The sequence below is a fragment of the Meleagris gallopavo genome, chromosome 1 (genome assembly GCF_000146605.3).
Source record: "Meleagris gallopavo isolate NT-WF06-2002-E0010 breed Aviagen turkey brand Nicholas breeding stock chromosome 1, Turkey_5.1, whole genome shotgun sequence".
Taxonomy (NCBI): Eukaryota; Metazoa; Chordata; class Aves; order Galliformes; family Phasianidae; genus Meleagris; species Meleagris gallopavo.
The window spans coordinates 105,712,069-105,727,805 of record NC_015011.2 but is presented as its reverse complement, the minus strand read 5'-3'; the positions used below and the strand labels follow the sequence as shown (position 1 = coordinate 105,727,805).

Sequence of the window (15,737 nt, the reverse complement as noted above, 5' to 3'; positions counted from 1 at the left end):
AGCAGTCTCTGTGAATGATAAGGGGGGGATATGTAGCCTCCATAAGCTACACTTTGAGCACAGCAGTGTTGTCTGAGGTTTATCTGTGAAATTCCTAAATGCAGAGAGTCGATGCTTCTCCTGGATTGGAGCACTCAGCTGTGGCTCAAAGAAGTCTGACTTTACTAGTGATGTGCAGTAGTATGTCACACACACAGCCAGGGTCTGACAAAGGTGCCTAAGGCAGCATCTAGGCAGCATTTAGGGGCTTATCTCTGAACTAAGATCTAAAAACATCCTGTCAATTCCTGCCCAGTCTTGCTGTATTTATTGAACACCTCACACACTGTCTCTGCACATCACTTCTGCACTGCCCACAGGATCCATAAGACTTCCTCTACCCAGTATCTCTGAGGGCTCCTCCTAATAAGCATGGTACCAGAGTTTCTACTGCCTGCTATCACATTTTAGCTTCACACTAAATTGCTGCCCAGTGATTTAAGTGCCTTAACCTGTCTAAGTCTGTGGACTTTCCTGCTGCAGTCTTGCAGCCTGGCTTTCACTCACAGCTTTGAACCTTTTTGGTGTCACTGCTCCAAGGCGTTCGCATGGGAGGTGATTGCCAGCAGCGTAAGATCTTCACTTTCCCTCCATTCCTATCCCTCTGCGGTAGCTTCTAGTTTACGTGAGAGGCCTGACGCCCTGTCCTCTGTCATGTGGTGGCAGGTGGGAGAGTAGAACAGCAAATGCCACTACAGAGAACTGGAAATTAAACCTAAATCTCTCACACCTGAAGCAATTTCAGTTCCAGGCTGTTTAGCTAAGAGTAGGCAGACTGCCACCTCTCAGCACACCTACCTCTGTCAGACTGGAGGTGAGGATCATGCTGCTTTCTTGGAGAATTGCTGCAAACACCAATCCTTCTGAAAACACTTCTGTCTCTAATTTCCCCAGGGATGAAGATGCCTACTGGGACCCTTACACCTGCTGCTGAAACTGAGAAGAGGGTGGGATTTTGGGCATGTCTCTGTGTAGTGAATACCCTGTTTGCTCCATCTAAATAGCTCAGTTTTCTGACTACAAGAAACCATGAAGACCATTTCTGAACCTTCCATGCGCTCTATATAGGCTGCTAATTTCTGATCAAGTGTGAAGCCGGGCAAGATTTTTACTCAGGTTTAGCCTGGAGTTGTTCTGCTGCCCGTCTACAGTAGGGAGAAAATAAATGTCCCAATATAAGAAACATCACTGTGGCTGTTTTCTGTTAATAAAAAACTGGGCTAATACAGTGATACAGGGTTTCATGCGAAATCGCTTTAAATTACAAATAGTGTAGATGGAGACAGGGAGTCTGTTATGATTTACTCATCAAACACTACAAACAATAGGAAATAAGAGAAATGGCACAGAAATTGTTACTGACTAGATGGAGAGTGAACAGAGTACAGAGAGTCAGCTTCTATTTTTAGAAATTAAAAAAAAAACAACTTCCAAAGACATCTGAAATTGGACTTTCCTCTTTTCCTCCATAACAGTCAATGTGGTCCAAGCTGGATTTTATCATTCAAACAGGAAGGACAATGGCAATTTCCCCAGTTAAGCCACTTTACTGGCATAACTGCAAGACAAAAATAAATGTCTGTGGCTTCCTACACCTCTTATCGTCCTGTTAGCTTCTGTCTGCAACTTTTTACTTTAAGCTTGTTATGAGAAAAGGATTTTATTGTTACATTTGGTTGGCAGCTGGAATTCTCCAAATGAGGCAAACAGGGCTGAGGCACGTGCTTTCATCCCTCAGCAAAATCCTTGTAACATACGGTGCCGTTATGTCTCCAAGCTTTAAGTGAAGAGGAAAATAGGCATCTGGGCTGGGTTCATTTGTAACGCTGCACTTGCTAGATTTATACGAAAAGACAGATGAAGGCAGACACTTTAATTACTTCGCCCTAACTTTTTATTACAACATCAAGTAAAATGGTGAGTTACAGAGGATAATGGGTGTGAAACACCTGGGATGAAGTCACACACGAGCTTATGGTTTATTATCTGCCAATGGGGCTTTAAATATTGATCACTTCTGTACATGCATCTTTGTGATATTTCTCATTTTCTTGATAAATCATTTCAGGGTTACTTCGCTTTCAGCTATGAGGTAGCTGCTAGGACTGGGACCCTGCTTTTTTCTTCTGGAATTTCCTGAACTGGGACTGTATTGCCACCGCCGCCCGCTCTGTCTCTGGTGCATCCATGTCTATGTCAAATTCCTCTTGAACTTTCTTTTGTCCATCTGCCAAAGAAAGCAAAACAAAATATCAATACATTTTTCACATAGACACAATCATTGGACAGCACACATGGAACATCACGTCCCTCTCTCCTCCACAAACGCAGCCATGATGATGGGAAGCATATTAAAAAAAAACCTCTGGGACCAGTTTTGGCTAATACAGCTGATCAAACCCACCCCTCCCCCAAAACAACAGCAGCTGTGACAACCTGTTTATAGCTAAGTCACTGACAAGTGACATCCAAGTGGTGCTCAGAATTCACTACACAATAACCTGACATATGATGAAGTCCTCTTCTGCCTGAGTAATAAACCGTGAGGGGTTGGGAGATGCTCCTGTGCTTCCATGAGGCAGAATTTACATCCCCATATTTACTTCAGGACACTGGCACCTTAAAATATTTTAAAATAGGAACAGGATCTTTATTCCTATTCCATCGCCGGTGTTAAGAGGAAGAGAGATTACTTCCTGAGTCTAATTTCCATCCTTTTCACTTGTTTCCTACCTCATCCCTTCCAGCACATACTGCTCTTCCCTGTTGAATCATTTATGTTCAATCTCTCTTTTTGCCACTGTCACTCTTCACAGGCTAAGTTATCGCCTTTCAGCCCAGATCCTTGGCTCCTTGCCTTCCTTTATGCCCATTCTTCAGCTTCAGTTCAATTACATTAGGTCTCCACACAGGCACAGCCCAGCTGACTTTGCTGAATTTTGTTTTATCCACTCACAGCTTAAAAATGCAGCTGTAGGAAAACTTCCGTCCTCTTTGCAACAATAGCTCTAATCTGCCTGGACTAACAAAGTGAGAACACATACTCACTCCACCAGCCTCAACATACCACTGCGATTCTCTGCTCCATAAAGTTAGTTGTTTGCTGAACTCACATCGTTGTGGCTCAGTCCCGCTGCGACTTTGTGAAATCAGCAGTAAGAAAATGAAAACTGATTTACTTGCCCATACGTCAAAATGTATCCTTCATTTGAAGGATCCTGTTAACGTTATTCGGAAGAGAATATCACCTACAGGGTAATATTCTTGATATATTTTAGCAAAAAATGTACACTAGTAATGAAATAAACAGTTAATCACCTCTGAAATCAATGAAGCTAAGTGCTTTTGGTGCCAAAGAGAGCAGAGCTCTGCGCTGCCCCTCTGCTTCCTGTGAGGAGCTGCAGCCGCCATGAGGCCTCCCCTTCAATTTAGCAGCATTTACAAACTTATTTAATACACCTTCCAGACCAGTACCCAAGTTATTAATGAAAACATTGAAGAGAACTGGTCCTAAAATGGATCCCTACAGAATACCCATGGTGACTGGCTGCCATCTCATTTACTATAACCCTCTGAGCCCAAACCATCAGTGAATTGCTCACCCATTACATTATAGTTTGGTCTGGCCATATGCTGGGACATGTTGTCCAGAAGGATACTCTGAGAAACAGTATCAAAATCTTGGCTGAAATCCAAAAAGATAACATCAACTGGCTTCTGTCCTTTTTTGTGAGACAACCACCCTCATCAAATAACAGACCAATGTTATCTTTGATCCTCCATCTGCTGCAAACATATTTTAAAATGCCCTTTTTAATGTCCCCCACAGTACTGGCCAGCTTCAACTCTAATTGAGCTTTGGCCATACAATTTTTTTTCTCTTCAGTGGTGAACAGCATTTCTGTAGTCCTGCCAGGTTGCCCGACTTCACTTCTAATGGGTGAATTGACACCCTTGGTAACACTTGATGAAATCTGGCTTGTACAATTTATGTCCTGCAACAATCTTAACAGGATGTTAGTTTGCAGTAGTGACTCAGCAATCTTAGTAATATTTATAGTCTCAGAAGAAAAAAAGTATTCACTAGAATTTTTAATTAATCTTGCCTGGTGTGAATTATTATTACTCCATTAAAATCAACTGTGCTACAACAATTCAGCATACCAGAAGATCCATTTTACTTCTATTTTTGGATCCATTCTCCTTGAAATGAAAACCAAAATTCCTAATGAATTCTTTCTGCACCTCTATTTTTCAATCAATAGAAATGTATGGACCATCTGTTGTCAGCCATGATTTAGACTTGAAAATCAGAAGCGTTCAAAATAAAACATATTTTAAAGTGTAACTAAGATTTCCATTGCTTGTTTATGGGTGGTATAGAAATACACAAATGATTAATGTATATTATAATGAAACGTGTGTTATCTACGCATAATGCATACGACATACCTGTGTTTTCTTTCTCCCTATATCCATCCTCATCTTTCTATTTTTCATGTACGTGTATATCCACATTTGAATTCATAGAAAACATACATGAATATATATAGAGAAATACACAGACATTTGTTTAAAGATTTGTAAATCTTGTGTTAAACTGAAAAGAGCTAAATGGGGTATTCTGTAAAAGCTGGGAATTAGATTGTCTTGCAGTTCTCCCCCAAACAGTTTCTATTGATGTCTGTCAAAACACAGACACTTTAACAGATGGATTGTTGATCTGGAGGAGAATGTAATGGTGCACCTCCTTCAGCTTTGTCTATGCTAAAGGAAAAATATTTTTTTTAGATTTTAGATTATGTTGCTTTACTAAATCAGCCTAATGATTGGAAAAATATTACACCCCATTATGACTACTGCTTTTGTTTCACTGGTTAGTTAATGTTAAAAATATGAGTTAAAAACAGACCCACTTAGTGACAATGAAAACCCAACCTATACACAAGTCTTGCACAAATTAGAGATGACCTTACAACACCAGTAAGAGTGAAAAAGCTTTTTTGTACCCTTTCTACAATGTACATACCTAAGCCATGCTAGCTTTATCCATTAATTCTGCTCATACATTTCAAACATTCAGGTTAATAAGCTTGAATGCTCAAATCAGTAAATTGAATGCAAGTTCATGCAAATGTCCTTTCATTCACTGACTCCCATGCCTAGCTTTTCTTTCATAAGCAATAACTAGCTTGGAAGTGATCTACAAAACACAAACAATTTTCTTTGTTAGCAGGCCAGCAAGCTCTTTCACAGTTTACAATTTGACTTTGAGTCTGGTTCTGAATTCCCTCCCCTCCTTGTCACACACACAATTTTGTTGGTATCTACACTTTTTAGACTAATTTGGGTGCATGTTTTTCCACATGGATATCAAAGATCTCTGATCTTCTTTCACTGGCCAACATGAGGGGTCTGTGTCAGTAGACTTGAATTCAAAAAGGACTCATGATTTTGAGGGGTTCGGAAATCAAAATCGGTAGAGTCACCAAGAGTGCCAGCTTGTCTCACCAGCTAGGATCACCACCAACAGGGGAGGTGGAAAAAAACAATCGTAACTATGTATCATCTTAGGGAAGTCTGAGCTGTGATAGAATGAATTCCACAGAGCACAACACTGACTTCTTGTTGAGTCCCGTCATCATCATGCCCATGACCAGTTTGGCACTACAGACTAATTTCATGGTCCTAAAGACTGAGACAACTTGCACAGTCCAAACTTTACTTCCATATATCAATAGTCATCCCAGCAGGAGAGCCTGAAACTGCATCTAATTAGCTGTTTTCCAAATCGAAAATCCTGAAAGCTCATTTCACATTGCTGCAATTGAAAAAGTTCTACTTATTCAATTTCCAGATGAAACATTAGAAAGTTATCTCTGTAGTCTGCTGCAGTGCCTCATGAGCCATTGCAAACACTGGATGGATAATGAAAATGTCTGTAACAAGGAAAACAATAAAATTTTACACGTTCAAATCTAGCCAGCAGACAACTCTAGAGAAATGTGGTGCAAGTGTAATTATTCACAAATATGCCTTCAGCAATTTCTTTCATTTATTTTTCAGTATAAAGAAAAATTGAATTACAACAACGCTGGAAAAAGAAAACATTGTTCATTCACTATGGGCCAAAAATCTAAAAAGAAATCTTCTGTGGCCTTGAACAAAGAGATAATAGACTAATGTTTCCTAGATGTGCTCATTGACAGACAGAAGCTGATTAGCTGGATTTGGAGGAAAAGAAGACTCACCCTTCATCGTCAGAATTACTCCATTCACCAGATGAAGTAGAGTTTGCTTGTCACTGACTGGAAAAATACTCATGAAAAATTGTATGGGCTGGAGTCTCTAAGTGTCATTTCATGTCTTTAAGTGCTATCCTCCACCTCTGCTCACCCAGCCAACATTCAATAGGAATTATGGGACTATACTGGAGATGGAATGTACTCAGAAAAATACTGCATTTTTTCAGGGGGTAAACTGCAGCATTTAGAAAAAGGCTAAGTGAAATGTGGGACAGAATCACAGTGCCCCACGACATGCTGGAAGCAGTATTTTGCCTTAGGCAGGATCATTACCTCCTACCGTTCAAAAGATGGTTCAAGCTGTGACAGTGTTTATGCCACCCTGATCTTAAGCTATTACACCAGTCTGTCCAATGAGGCAGAACAGTCTCTAATTAAGGAGGACAAAAATGGGTAGAAATCTCACAGATGTTGACATTCATGTGGAGCATTACCTTTATGTTATAAGTTATTTTTTTTCTGACTAGACTGCATTAAGCAAACAGACAGAGAAAACACATGGGTGCTTAGGTACACGGATAGCCAAATTTTAGTCCATATAACTGCCAATTTAAAAGCCAAGAGATGACACAACCATTCTTTCTTCTCTGTATTCAATTGAGGGGTGAGGAAGTGAAAGACAAGGTCTTGCCTTCTTGAGGAAGAGCTACAACAACAACCTTGTTTTTTCTTCCTCTGCAAGATGAGGAAAAATAACACCCAAACTGATCTTATGACTGACAAAAGGAAACAATCTATTTGTCAACAATAAAATATCTCTAGCCAGTTACCGAGGCCACATAACCCTGCAGTTGGCTCTGAGCCTTTGTTTTGGTCACCCAGCTGCTCCCAAGGAGGCTCTTACTTCACAAGGCATGTGAACAGATGGGAATGCTGAAGGAGTGGATGTTGCCCAAGCCCAAGGAGAAGAAAGAAAGGTAGCTGACATTGTCTCATTCTACTTATTTATTTTCTAACCCATTCTTTTGCTGAATAAAAAGTCAAATAATCAACAGCACACTACTGACTGACTCACAGAGATAATCCAACTCAAAGGTTCAGATACTATACCTATTATGGACAGAAATTAGCTTAAGAATAGCACAATACTTTTCCTTCCTACTTATTAAAAATGCTGCAGGGTGATACATGCATTTTGTGACAAGGAATGCATCATTTCATTTGTTCCTGTTTCTGTATTTCATAAAGAACTCAGACATTCAAGGGCCACTTTTCAAAGTCAAAAGCTGTCCACTCTGTCTGTATCAGCAAAAGGGGCACTCAATGGTGGGGGCAGTTATGGGCTTATACAAAGGTATTAATTTTCCATGGCCAGTTATATGAAGATGGGAGGTGCTGGTGAAGTGCAGTGTCCACACAGCAATAATTTCTGAAACTGAAGAGCAACCCTTGGAGCACAGTAAACTCCTATGACTTCAGAAGCACAGTGTGAAGTAAAATAAAGGTTATCATTAGTGATCAGATTAAACGTAACAGCTATATCTGAACCACACTAACCATCCCCTTGATGTTACTCAAAACATGCTAGAAAAGGATTAACATCTTCCTACTACACTATAAATTACAATCTGTTATAAAAAAGATGACCTCATTAGAGAATCAAAATCTTTTCTTGTTTAAATTGACCTCTGCTTTCATAATGCAGGGTTGTTAGCTCTAATTAAAAAAACTAGTTTTGCTGTACAAAATAGTGGTTGTTCTCCTATGAATTTGAAAATATTAGTTCAGTATGAGTCTGATTAATCTTTTTTTCCTACTAGTAACAATGTGGAAGAGCAGAAATATTTTTTCTGTTATTCAATGCAGTAGGACAAAACTATACACACATTGCGATAAAATATAATGAAGTGAAAACAAACTGTAATAAAATTCAACCTAGAAAAAATATATTTTCAACTAATTCTTAGCCAAATACAGGTAGACCAATTTTGCTCAACAAGTAACGCAGAAATAAATATTGTATTTCTTTAAATATTATTTAAGCAATCATTCTTCATCTCCAATATAATTTATGTTCCAATTAAAGACCTTTCAAATGCCTTACAAATGCATAACTGATGCATAGATACGTATGTATGTGTTAATGGGGATCTACAAGCTATTCTGGCTAAGAAACTAAATGGTATAATTCATATCTCCATGGGGAGACTAAACTGTGGAAGTTTAACTATCTACAGAACAAATGAAAATGGCCATTTCAGCTGTATAATCTCAACTCCTGCTAGCTAAACCTGCACCTGAGGAATGCTAGACTGACTTCCAAAGCCAACAGAAGTCTCTGGCATTTAAAAGGAAGTGGTGCCGGGGACAAAGAGAGGGCACAGACATGACCATATATCACTGCAGAATGATGCCTTATCAGCAGAGATCCCTACAATCCACCCCAAGTACCACTCGTAAGAAAGCGAGCCATGACCCTCCTCCAAATCTCAGTCCAAAGTCATGCGAGTGTCTGCACGAATGCAATCCCCAATGTTCCAGCCAAGTTTTAAATGGGAATTGTTATGATGTGTTTTTAATTTCCTGTGCAATTTCCAGTTCTCCTATCTTTGCTAACACTGTGCCTTTAAACAGCTTTGCTGTGGAAAGAGCTGCATTTCAGCAGTGCGTGAAGCAAACCATCCTCTTGCCTCTCTAGTCAACCACTTGATTAATATATGATTAGTTACTTTCCTATTATGGTAGCATTCAGGCACTCCAAGTCATAGATGGGAACCCTAATGTGGTAGGCACTTATGAATGCAGAATAATAAATTATCTCCCCTCCACCACTCCTCAGTTCTGTGACCTTTGCAAAAGTGTCCTCAGCTGCAAACGTTTAAATAAGGCTGGAAACAATCTGAAGGCTGCTACCCAGGCTGTGGCTGCACCAGCAAAATTCACAGGGCCACAGCAGGTCTTAGTCACTGTTCACAGCTTCTCTACAGCATGAAATAGTGGCACAACTGGCATGGCTGGGGTTGTGCCAAACGGCCCTCTGCCAGGTACTGCCTGGCTACTGTGGTCAGATGGCATGGCCAGCAGCTTTTCCCTGTGGGCAGGAGAGATGTTAACATCCAGGTTTTTTTTTGCAGGATGGAAAGTTTAGCCCTACTGACGCAAGCCATACTATGCCACTTTGCATCCAAGTCAGAGAAAAGACACTATCCCATTTTATATTCTAATAGAGATGTAGCCGCCAGCCCTTCAAAATGCTTTGTAGCTCTAGACCACTGGGAACAAATTCAAAATGAGTTGGCAGATGTTATTAATTATGTGAATACCAACTGTACCTGAGAGCCCTTGCAAAGAAAATGAAAAAAAAGGCTGTTCATCCTCAAATGTGATACTGCTTCCCTTGTGTTGCATAGCAGTGGCACTTTCCAGGAATGTTATTCTTTACCATTTCTCTCTTTGCAGTTTATAAGGTTAGCTAAGGTTTAAGCTCACAGAAAGTGCAGCGATCACAATATGCCACACAGAAGTAGCAAAAAAGGGGGCTCAAATTCATGTACTGCCAAAGTAAGATGAGCTGGGGAAGATGGCACAGGTTACAGAAGAAAACCTGTCAATCAGAAAGAGGAGAAGAGTCAATCAAAAGAACCATCATACAGAGTTAGAACACATTTCTCTTCACACTCAGAAAAGAAAAAAAAAAGAAGAAAGAGGCAAATTTTGCTCTGCTTATCTTCAAAGCAAAATTAGGGCAATTTCTAGGTATCACCGTACAGCAGCAGAACTCTGTTCGCAACTAATGAAAGCTCTATTTTAATTTTTCAGAGCAACTTTTATGAAAACAGGCTACCCAGAGAAGCTGTGGTGCCCCATCCTTGGAGGCACTCAAGGCCAGGTTGGAGGGGACCCTGGGCAGCCTGAGCTGGTGAGGGGCAGCCCTGCCCATGGCAGGGGTTAGGGTGGGTGGGCTTTGAGTTCCCTTTCAACCCAAACCCTTTTGTGATTCTACGAAAACCATTACGTGAGAGCTTGGAAAATCATGATAAAGAAAAGGTTCACCTCTTGTAAAATCCATCACCACGTTTACAATGTCTTTAACTGCACACTCAGCAGTGGACAGCATAAGGTATAAGAACCCTGAGCTTTGCCATTCAGCACTGTACAGTTAAGGAGTCATTTCAGTACCTCCATATCCCATCTTATCACACGGTATCTATAAATGCCTTGTAAAATAGATTGTCTGTAAAAAGCATTTACTTTACTGCATAGATTAAATGCAAAAGAAATAAACTACATCCAAACATAGCAACTTCTATTTGGATAAATACAGGCACTTCTGCGTGTTGGTAATAGGGTAACCACTTTGGTAGAGCCCCACCATGAAAAAGCCACTGATTTAATAATCTGTACGCTATTAACGTTCTGCATTACATGTCAGCTTGGGAGTGCCTGAGGAATCAACAGGGCCACTCTCAAAGTCCTGCAGCTACCTGGTCATAAAAATGATCAGGGAGGCAGTAGACGTCCTTTGAAGACAGAACAAAATGGATCTTGGGATACCTGATCCAGCCCACAGACAGAGCAGAACAGTCTTACTCAGGTTTTTTAGGAATGTATTTGGAAAAAGAGTTTGTCATTCCTCCATAAAACCAACCATATCTCATCAGTAGAGCCCTGGAGATGAGATTGATGTAAACCCTAGTCTTCCGAAGTAGCTCCAAGGTCACAGTCTGAGTGCAAAGCACAGTGTACCCCAATAGACACCAATTATCACAAAACTTGGACTTCTGCTGACTTTCACCATTACCCACCAGTAGATCTTGAACTCTCCTGAGTCACTTGGATTTGTAACTTCAGTTCCAGCATCCACAAATGCAACCGCTACAGTACTGAACTGATGCAGTCTTTTGCTGAATGTGCCACATAGTAAAAGTCTCTCATTAAATGTACAGAATTTAAATTTCTCTGACTCCTGAAAGCCTCTGCTCTCAGATGTAGTTTTCCAAGATAAAGCAAAGTAATTCCATTGCAGGAGCGTAGTAGGAAATTTCCACTGTTTGCTTTTGCTTGGGCTGTTATCTGAACAGAATTGTTAATTTCAGTTTACTACGTCTCCACTGAACACAGAAAACCACATTATATGTTTATTTCCCCTGCAGGCTGGTCTGCCTACATTTCAGAAGAGGGACACCTCAAGAGAATGTGGAACAGAAATAGTGGTAAGGGGAAACAAACTGAGATACTGTGGCAATATGGCTCTGAAAGGATCAGAAGGAATTATATGCTGCAGGGTGTTGTCAGTATATTATGGGCTGTCTTGCCCAACAGCCATTTGGAAAGCTTTGTTACACATCATGCAGAAATTCATTAGGCTGAACGGTTACAGAATGGATTCTAGATAGAAAACTCTCTCCAATTCCTGAGCACAATGCAGCTAACCTGAGTTGTAGTTGCTTACATCAGAAATTAACAGAAACTCACCTTACAAAGAAACCACTGCCCAGTGGAGAAAAACAAGTACTCTGAGGGTGCCATCCTTCTGACCTACTTCAGGCATCCATTTTAGGGTAGCAATCTCATCCTCAATTTCCCTTCTTATATTATCTAGTTCTCTAGCAAGGGGAGTTCATGGGGATGAGCTCAAATGTCGATACTGATGCTTAATCTAATGGATCACATTCCCTGACTCTGAGAGACACCTGAACCACAGTAAGGAGTTTCACATAGACAAACTTATTTGCTACTTCATGTGAAATTCCTTCTCATCACATAAATTATGTAAACTGAACAAATGGTACTGTGCTGATACTCCAGCAGCTGAGAAACCTAATTTGCTTCAGGAACGAAGACAAAATAAAGAGAAGTAGCGCATGCCTTCTCATACTACTCCATCTGTGTGCTTCCATCCCATTGCTAGTGAGGAAGAGAACAGCTCACCTTCAACAAAGGGTCAAAATGAACATTTGTTCCTCCTGCTGAGATTGCCAGTGAAGCTGCCAGTTGTGCAGCTGATCTGGATCCTCTTATGCTCCCTCAGGAGCTGACTGAACAGTCTGCATACATTTCTCAAGATGAACAGTTGAATGGACAAAAAAAACATATCAGCACCTCTTTCCATAATTTCCATTTATTTCAAGGATAGTAAATTTTTGTGTATGCACATATTTCTGCATGCTAAGGAGAAACCGCTTCATTTATATAAGCCTTCTTTTGAGCATACCTCAAAAGGAATTACAGTTAACACCACAACAAGCAATATCGAATACTTCATTTGAATAAGCAAACGACAGTTACTGTGAGAACTATAATTGAATTTGCAAACCACTGCAAACACCAGATCTGTGCTGTGCCATTTAGCCAATAATAAGACAGGTGATAGCTGTGGCTGTTCCGCTGAAAAGTGGAGATACTCAAAAGGAACTTTGTTGTACTTATTGGGTTGGGTATCAAAGGCAGCCATCACTTGACTTCTTGAATGAGATGACAAAAAGGAAAAATAAAATGGCTGAGTCAGACGTGCTGGGAAAGACAAGTAACGTCTTGAAGACATTGCAAGTGGTACTTCTCACTGCCGATCTGAGCCGAGGCACCCTTGTCCTCACTGACAAGGGACTGTAAGCTCTTGAAGCAAACATAAAACACAGTGAATAACTCTCAGTACAACTCCCCAGCACAAATCCTCTCTCCTTTGTTCCTGGGTACCACGCAGCACCTATGGGTGAGGAGGAGACATGGCTTCCGCACCGAAGTCCTGGCTGATTCAGCTGAGAAACTGGATTTTACAGAAGGATACACTTCTGTTCTTTAAATGCCAAATAACACAAATTAGTGTTTCATCACTCCTTAATGGAAAAAATACACAAATATCACACATTGTAGTCTTTTTCTCCTGCTGTAGAAACTGATGCTAAGGTTAATAAGAAGTCTATTAGCTCTGAGACAGAACATGAATGCAGCTCAGCTCTCCCACAAATTTCTTCACACAGAGTAATAGAGAAGCCCTTATTGGCACATAGGACAATTTACTGTTTGGCATAACAGAGTGAAAAATGGCAATGAATAGATTTTTTGAAAGAGTCGGGAACATATCCAGAAGGGCAAGTTGCCCTTCTCAGCAGCTTGTTCATAACTTATAGGCAGTTACTGTACTGCAAGGCTGAAGCCCGGAATTCTAACAAGTCAATACCAAAGCTCTGTGGGATTTCTCGTTCCTGACTTTAGTGCCTGTATTTATTGAGTGAGGACTGATGGCAGAGGGTAATGTAATTTTCCAAGCTTTTTCAAAGTAGCAGAGATTAATGATCAAAGTCAGGCACCAGAGAGTACTTCAAACCCTGCTTGAACTTTTTTCCTTTGACCATCTCATGAAAAAGTGACATTCCAAACCTCCTAGGTTCTGGGCACTGAGTCAGCAACATCATTTTGTAACCAGATCCTATTTCAGAAAAAAGGGTAGAGGGACTGTTGCCCCATGAGAATGTAGTTATAGGTTCTGACAAGCACCTGACTACAGTGTAGATCATTAAGTCTAGGTTGCAGCAGGCTTATTCTCTGGTGTGTAGCAAGGAGAAAGAATGTCCACCTTCTGCAGACCATGTATAGAAATCATATATTTTTTTTTCCTCCAAATTTTGGTAGAAGCAAGCAAGGTTTTCCAATTTAAAAAAATTAAAACAAAAAAAATCACAGGAAAGTTAAGCCTGTACTGCTAACATTTTGTATACGTCAGGAGATTGTGGAACAGAGAGGAGAAAACGGTCTCATCTTCCTGACAGATGGTACGCTTTGCAAACCAATACAGTACATTGAGGACACAAAGAAAGGTTGTACATGCATTCCTGAGATGCCAATAAAGTGGTGGCAAGAAAGTAATGGCCCACAACTGAGGCTGCTTTTCAGCCTTCAGTGCTACAGAACAAGACTTCTGTTTTGAAGAAGCAGACAGGGAATATTTCAGGTGACAGACCACCCTCCCTTTTCTCATTCCCATCTGGTTCACCAGCACCTCATTTTCCTCAGAAGTCCTGGCAAGCACGTTCAAGCACAACCACCCTACTAGAGTACCCTTAGCATTGCCCTTTTCACATTTGTGGAACATATATACACAGCCTCAAAACATAGTCAAAGACACAGGGAAATGTGAATTCCTGTTTTTGTTCCATATGCAGATAGATCTCTGCCTTGTGCTGAAAAGACTTACAGTGAGACAAAAGGGAGAAAGGGCATTAACCTGCACAGAGATTTTGGGACATGGTTATTGCATACCTTCATTCATTTGAGGAGAACACTGATTTTGTGGGGTTTTTTTTTCCTTTTCTAATAAAAATACTTACATATTGGATGGGAGTGCAACCCCATATCTCAAGCATAATTTAAAAAGAAAAACTTCCAGGCACTGAACTGAGAAGTGCTAGATAACAAGCCTCAGCAAGGTTCAAAAAAGAAATTCTTTGCTGCAAACGTATGCTACATGTTTCATACCCTTGTAGATTCACTAGGCAACCCTGCAATTTGTAAAATGATGGAGGAGTTTGCTATTGACTATAAAATGTTGTAAATTAAAAGGAAAACGCAAAAAGGATTTTAAAAACTGACAAATTTTACTGAGGTGAGATTAGAAGCCACTAATGCTTCCTATTCCACCTACCTTCCTTTTTGCCTCACTAAGTTTTACCTGAGGCATCTTAACAACTGCTACTTAAAAACAATTTTATTAGGAAGGGTGGTCATTGATTTAGCAAAGTGCTGCAATCGCAATTAGAGAGTTATTAAACCCACTGCCAGATAGTCTAATTGACATGACAATCTAACTGAGGCCAGGGAATAAAGGTTTCCCTCCTCCTCAAGTTGCATGTTTATCACATACATAGAGCTATCTTGAAAAGATATTAACACTGCAAAGTTAAGCACAAAAAAGGCAGTGTATGACAAAGTACAGTGCAATTAATTCTGTTAATTTTGTGCAGACAACTTTAATTCCAGAAAATTCTGTTTCAAATTCTTGACTTTGCAACCTTGTAGTCTTAGCAGCATGTTGTGTTTCCCAGATTTAAATTAAAAAAAAATATATATATATATTTATATATATATTCTGCTGCAACACATGGACACCCCGTGGCTCTTCAGCATAACTATTTGGAACTGCTAGGCAGGCCTCTTGTTTTGGTTAAATAACTGATAGCAGTAGCAGGCTGTTGTCTTCAATCAAAATCAGTAGGAAATGAGATGAGCTACATATTTTGCTTGTAGGTTTTACAAGGCTGATGGAAAAGGAACAATTAAAAGATGGAAGGTATGGGCATCAGCGACAGGGACTTCATTGTTCATTCATGTCTTCAGATGTAGTGGCCTTTTCTACCTTCTCCGTAGAATGCTGGCCTAACCTCATCTCTTCCTCAGCCGAGATCCTCATAATACCCAGTAGATGAAGTTCCCCAGTAAACCTCAATGCTGCCTTTT

General features: G+C 40.2%; 1 protein-coding gene across 2 annotated transcripts in view; it reads right to left on the bottom strand.

Moving 5' to 3' along the window:
- Nucleotides 1-1,886: 1,886 nt before the first annotated feature.
- The window catches only part of PCP4 (Purkinje cell protein 4), a 52,541-nt gene continuing 38,690 nt past the window's right edge, over nucleotides 1,887-15,737 (bottom strand). For both annotated transcript variants that reach the window (XM_003202949.3, XM_010723831.2), the window contains one exon: nucleotides 1,887-2,266. In XM_003202949.3, coding sequence (XP_003202997.1) covers nucleotides 2,139-2,266 — 128 coding nt within the window. In that variant the 3' untranslated portion in view covers nucleotides 1,887-2,138. The remainder of the gene's footprint in view (nucleotides 2,267-15,737) is intronic.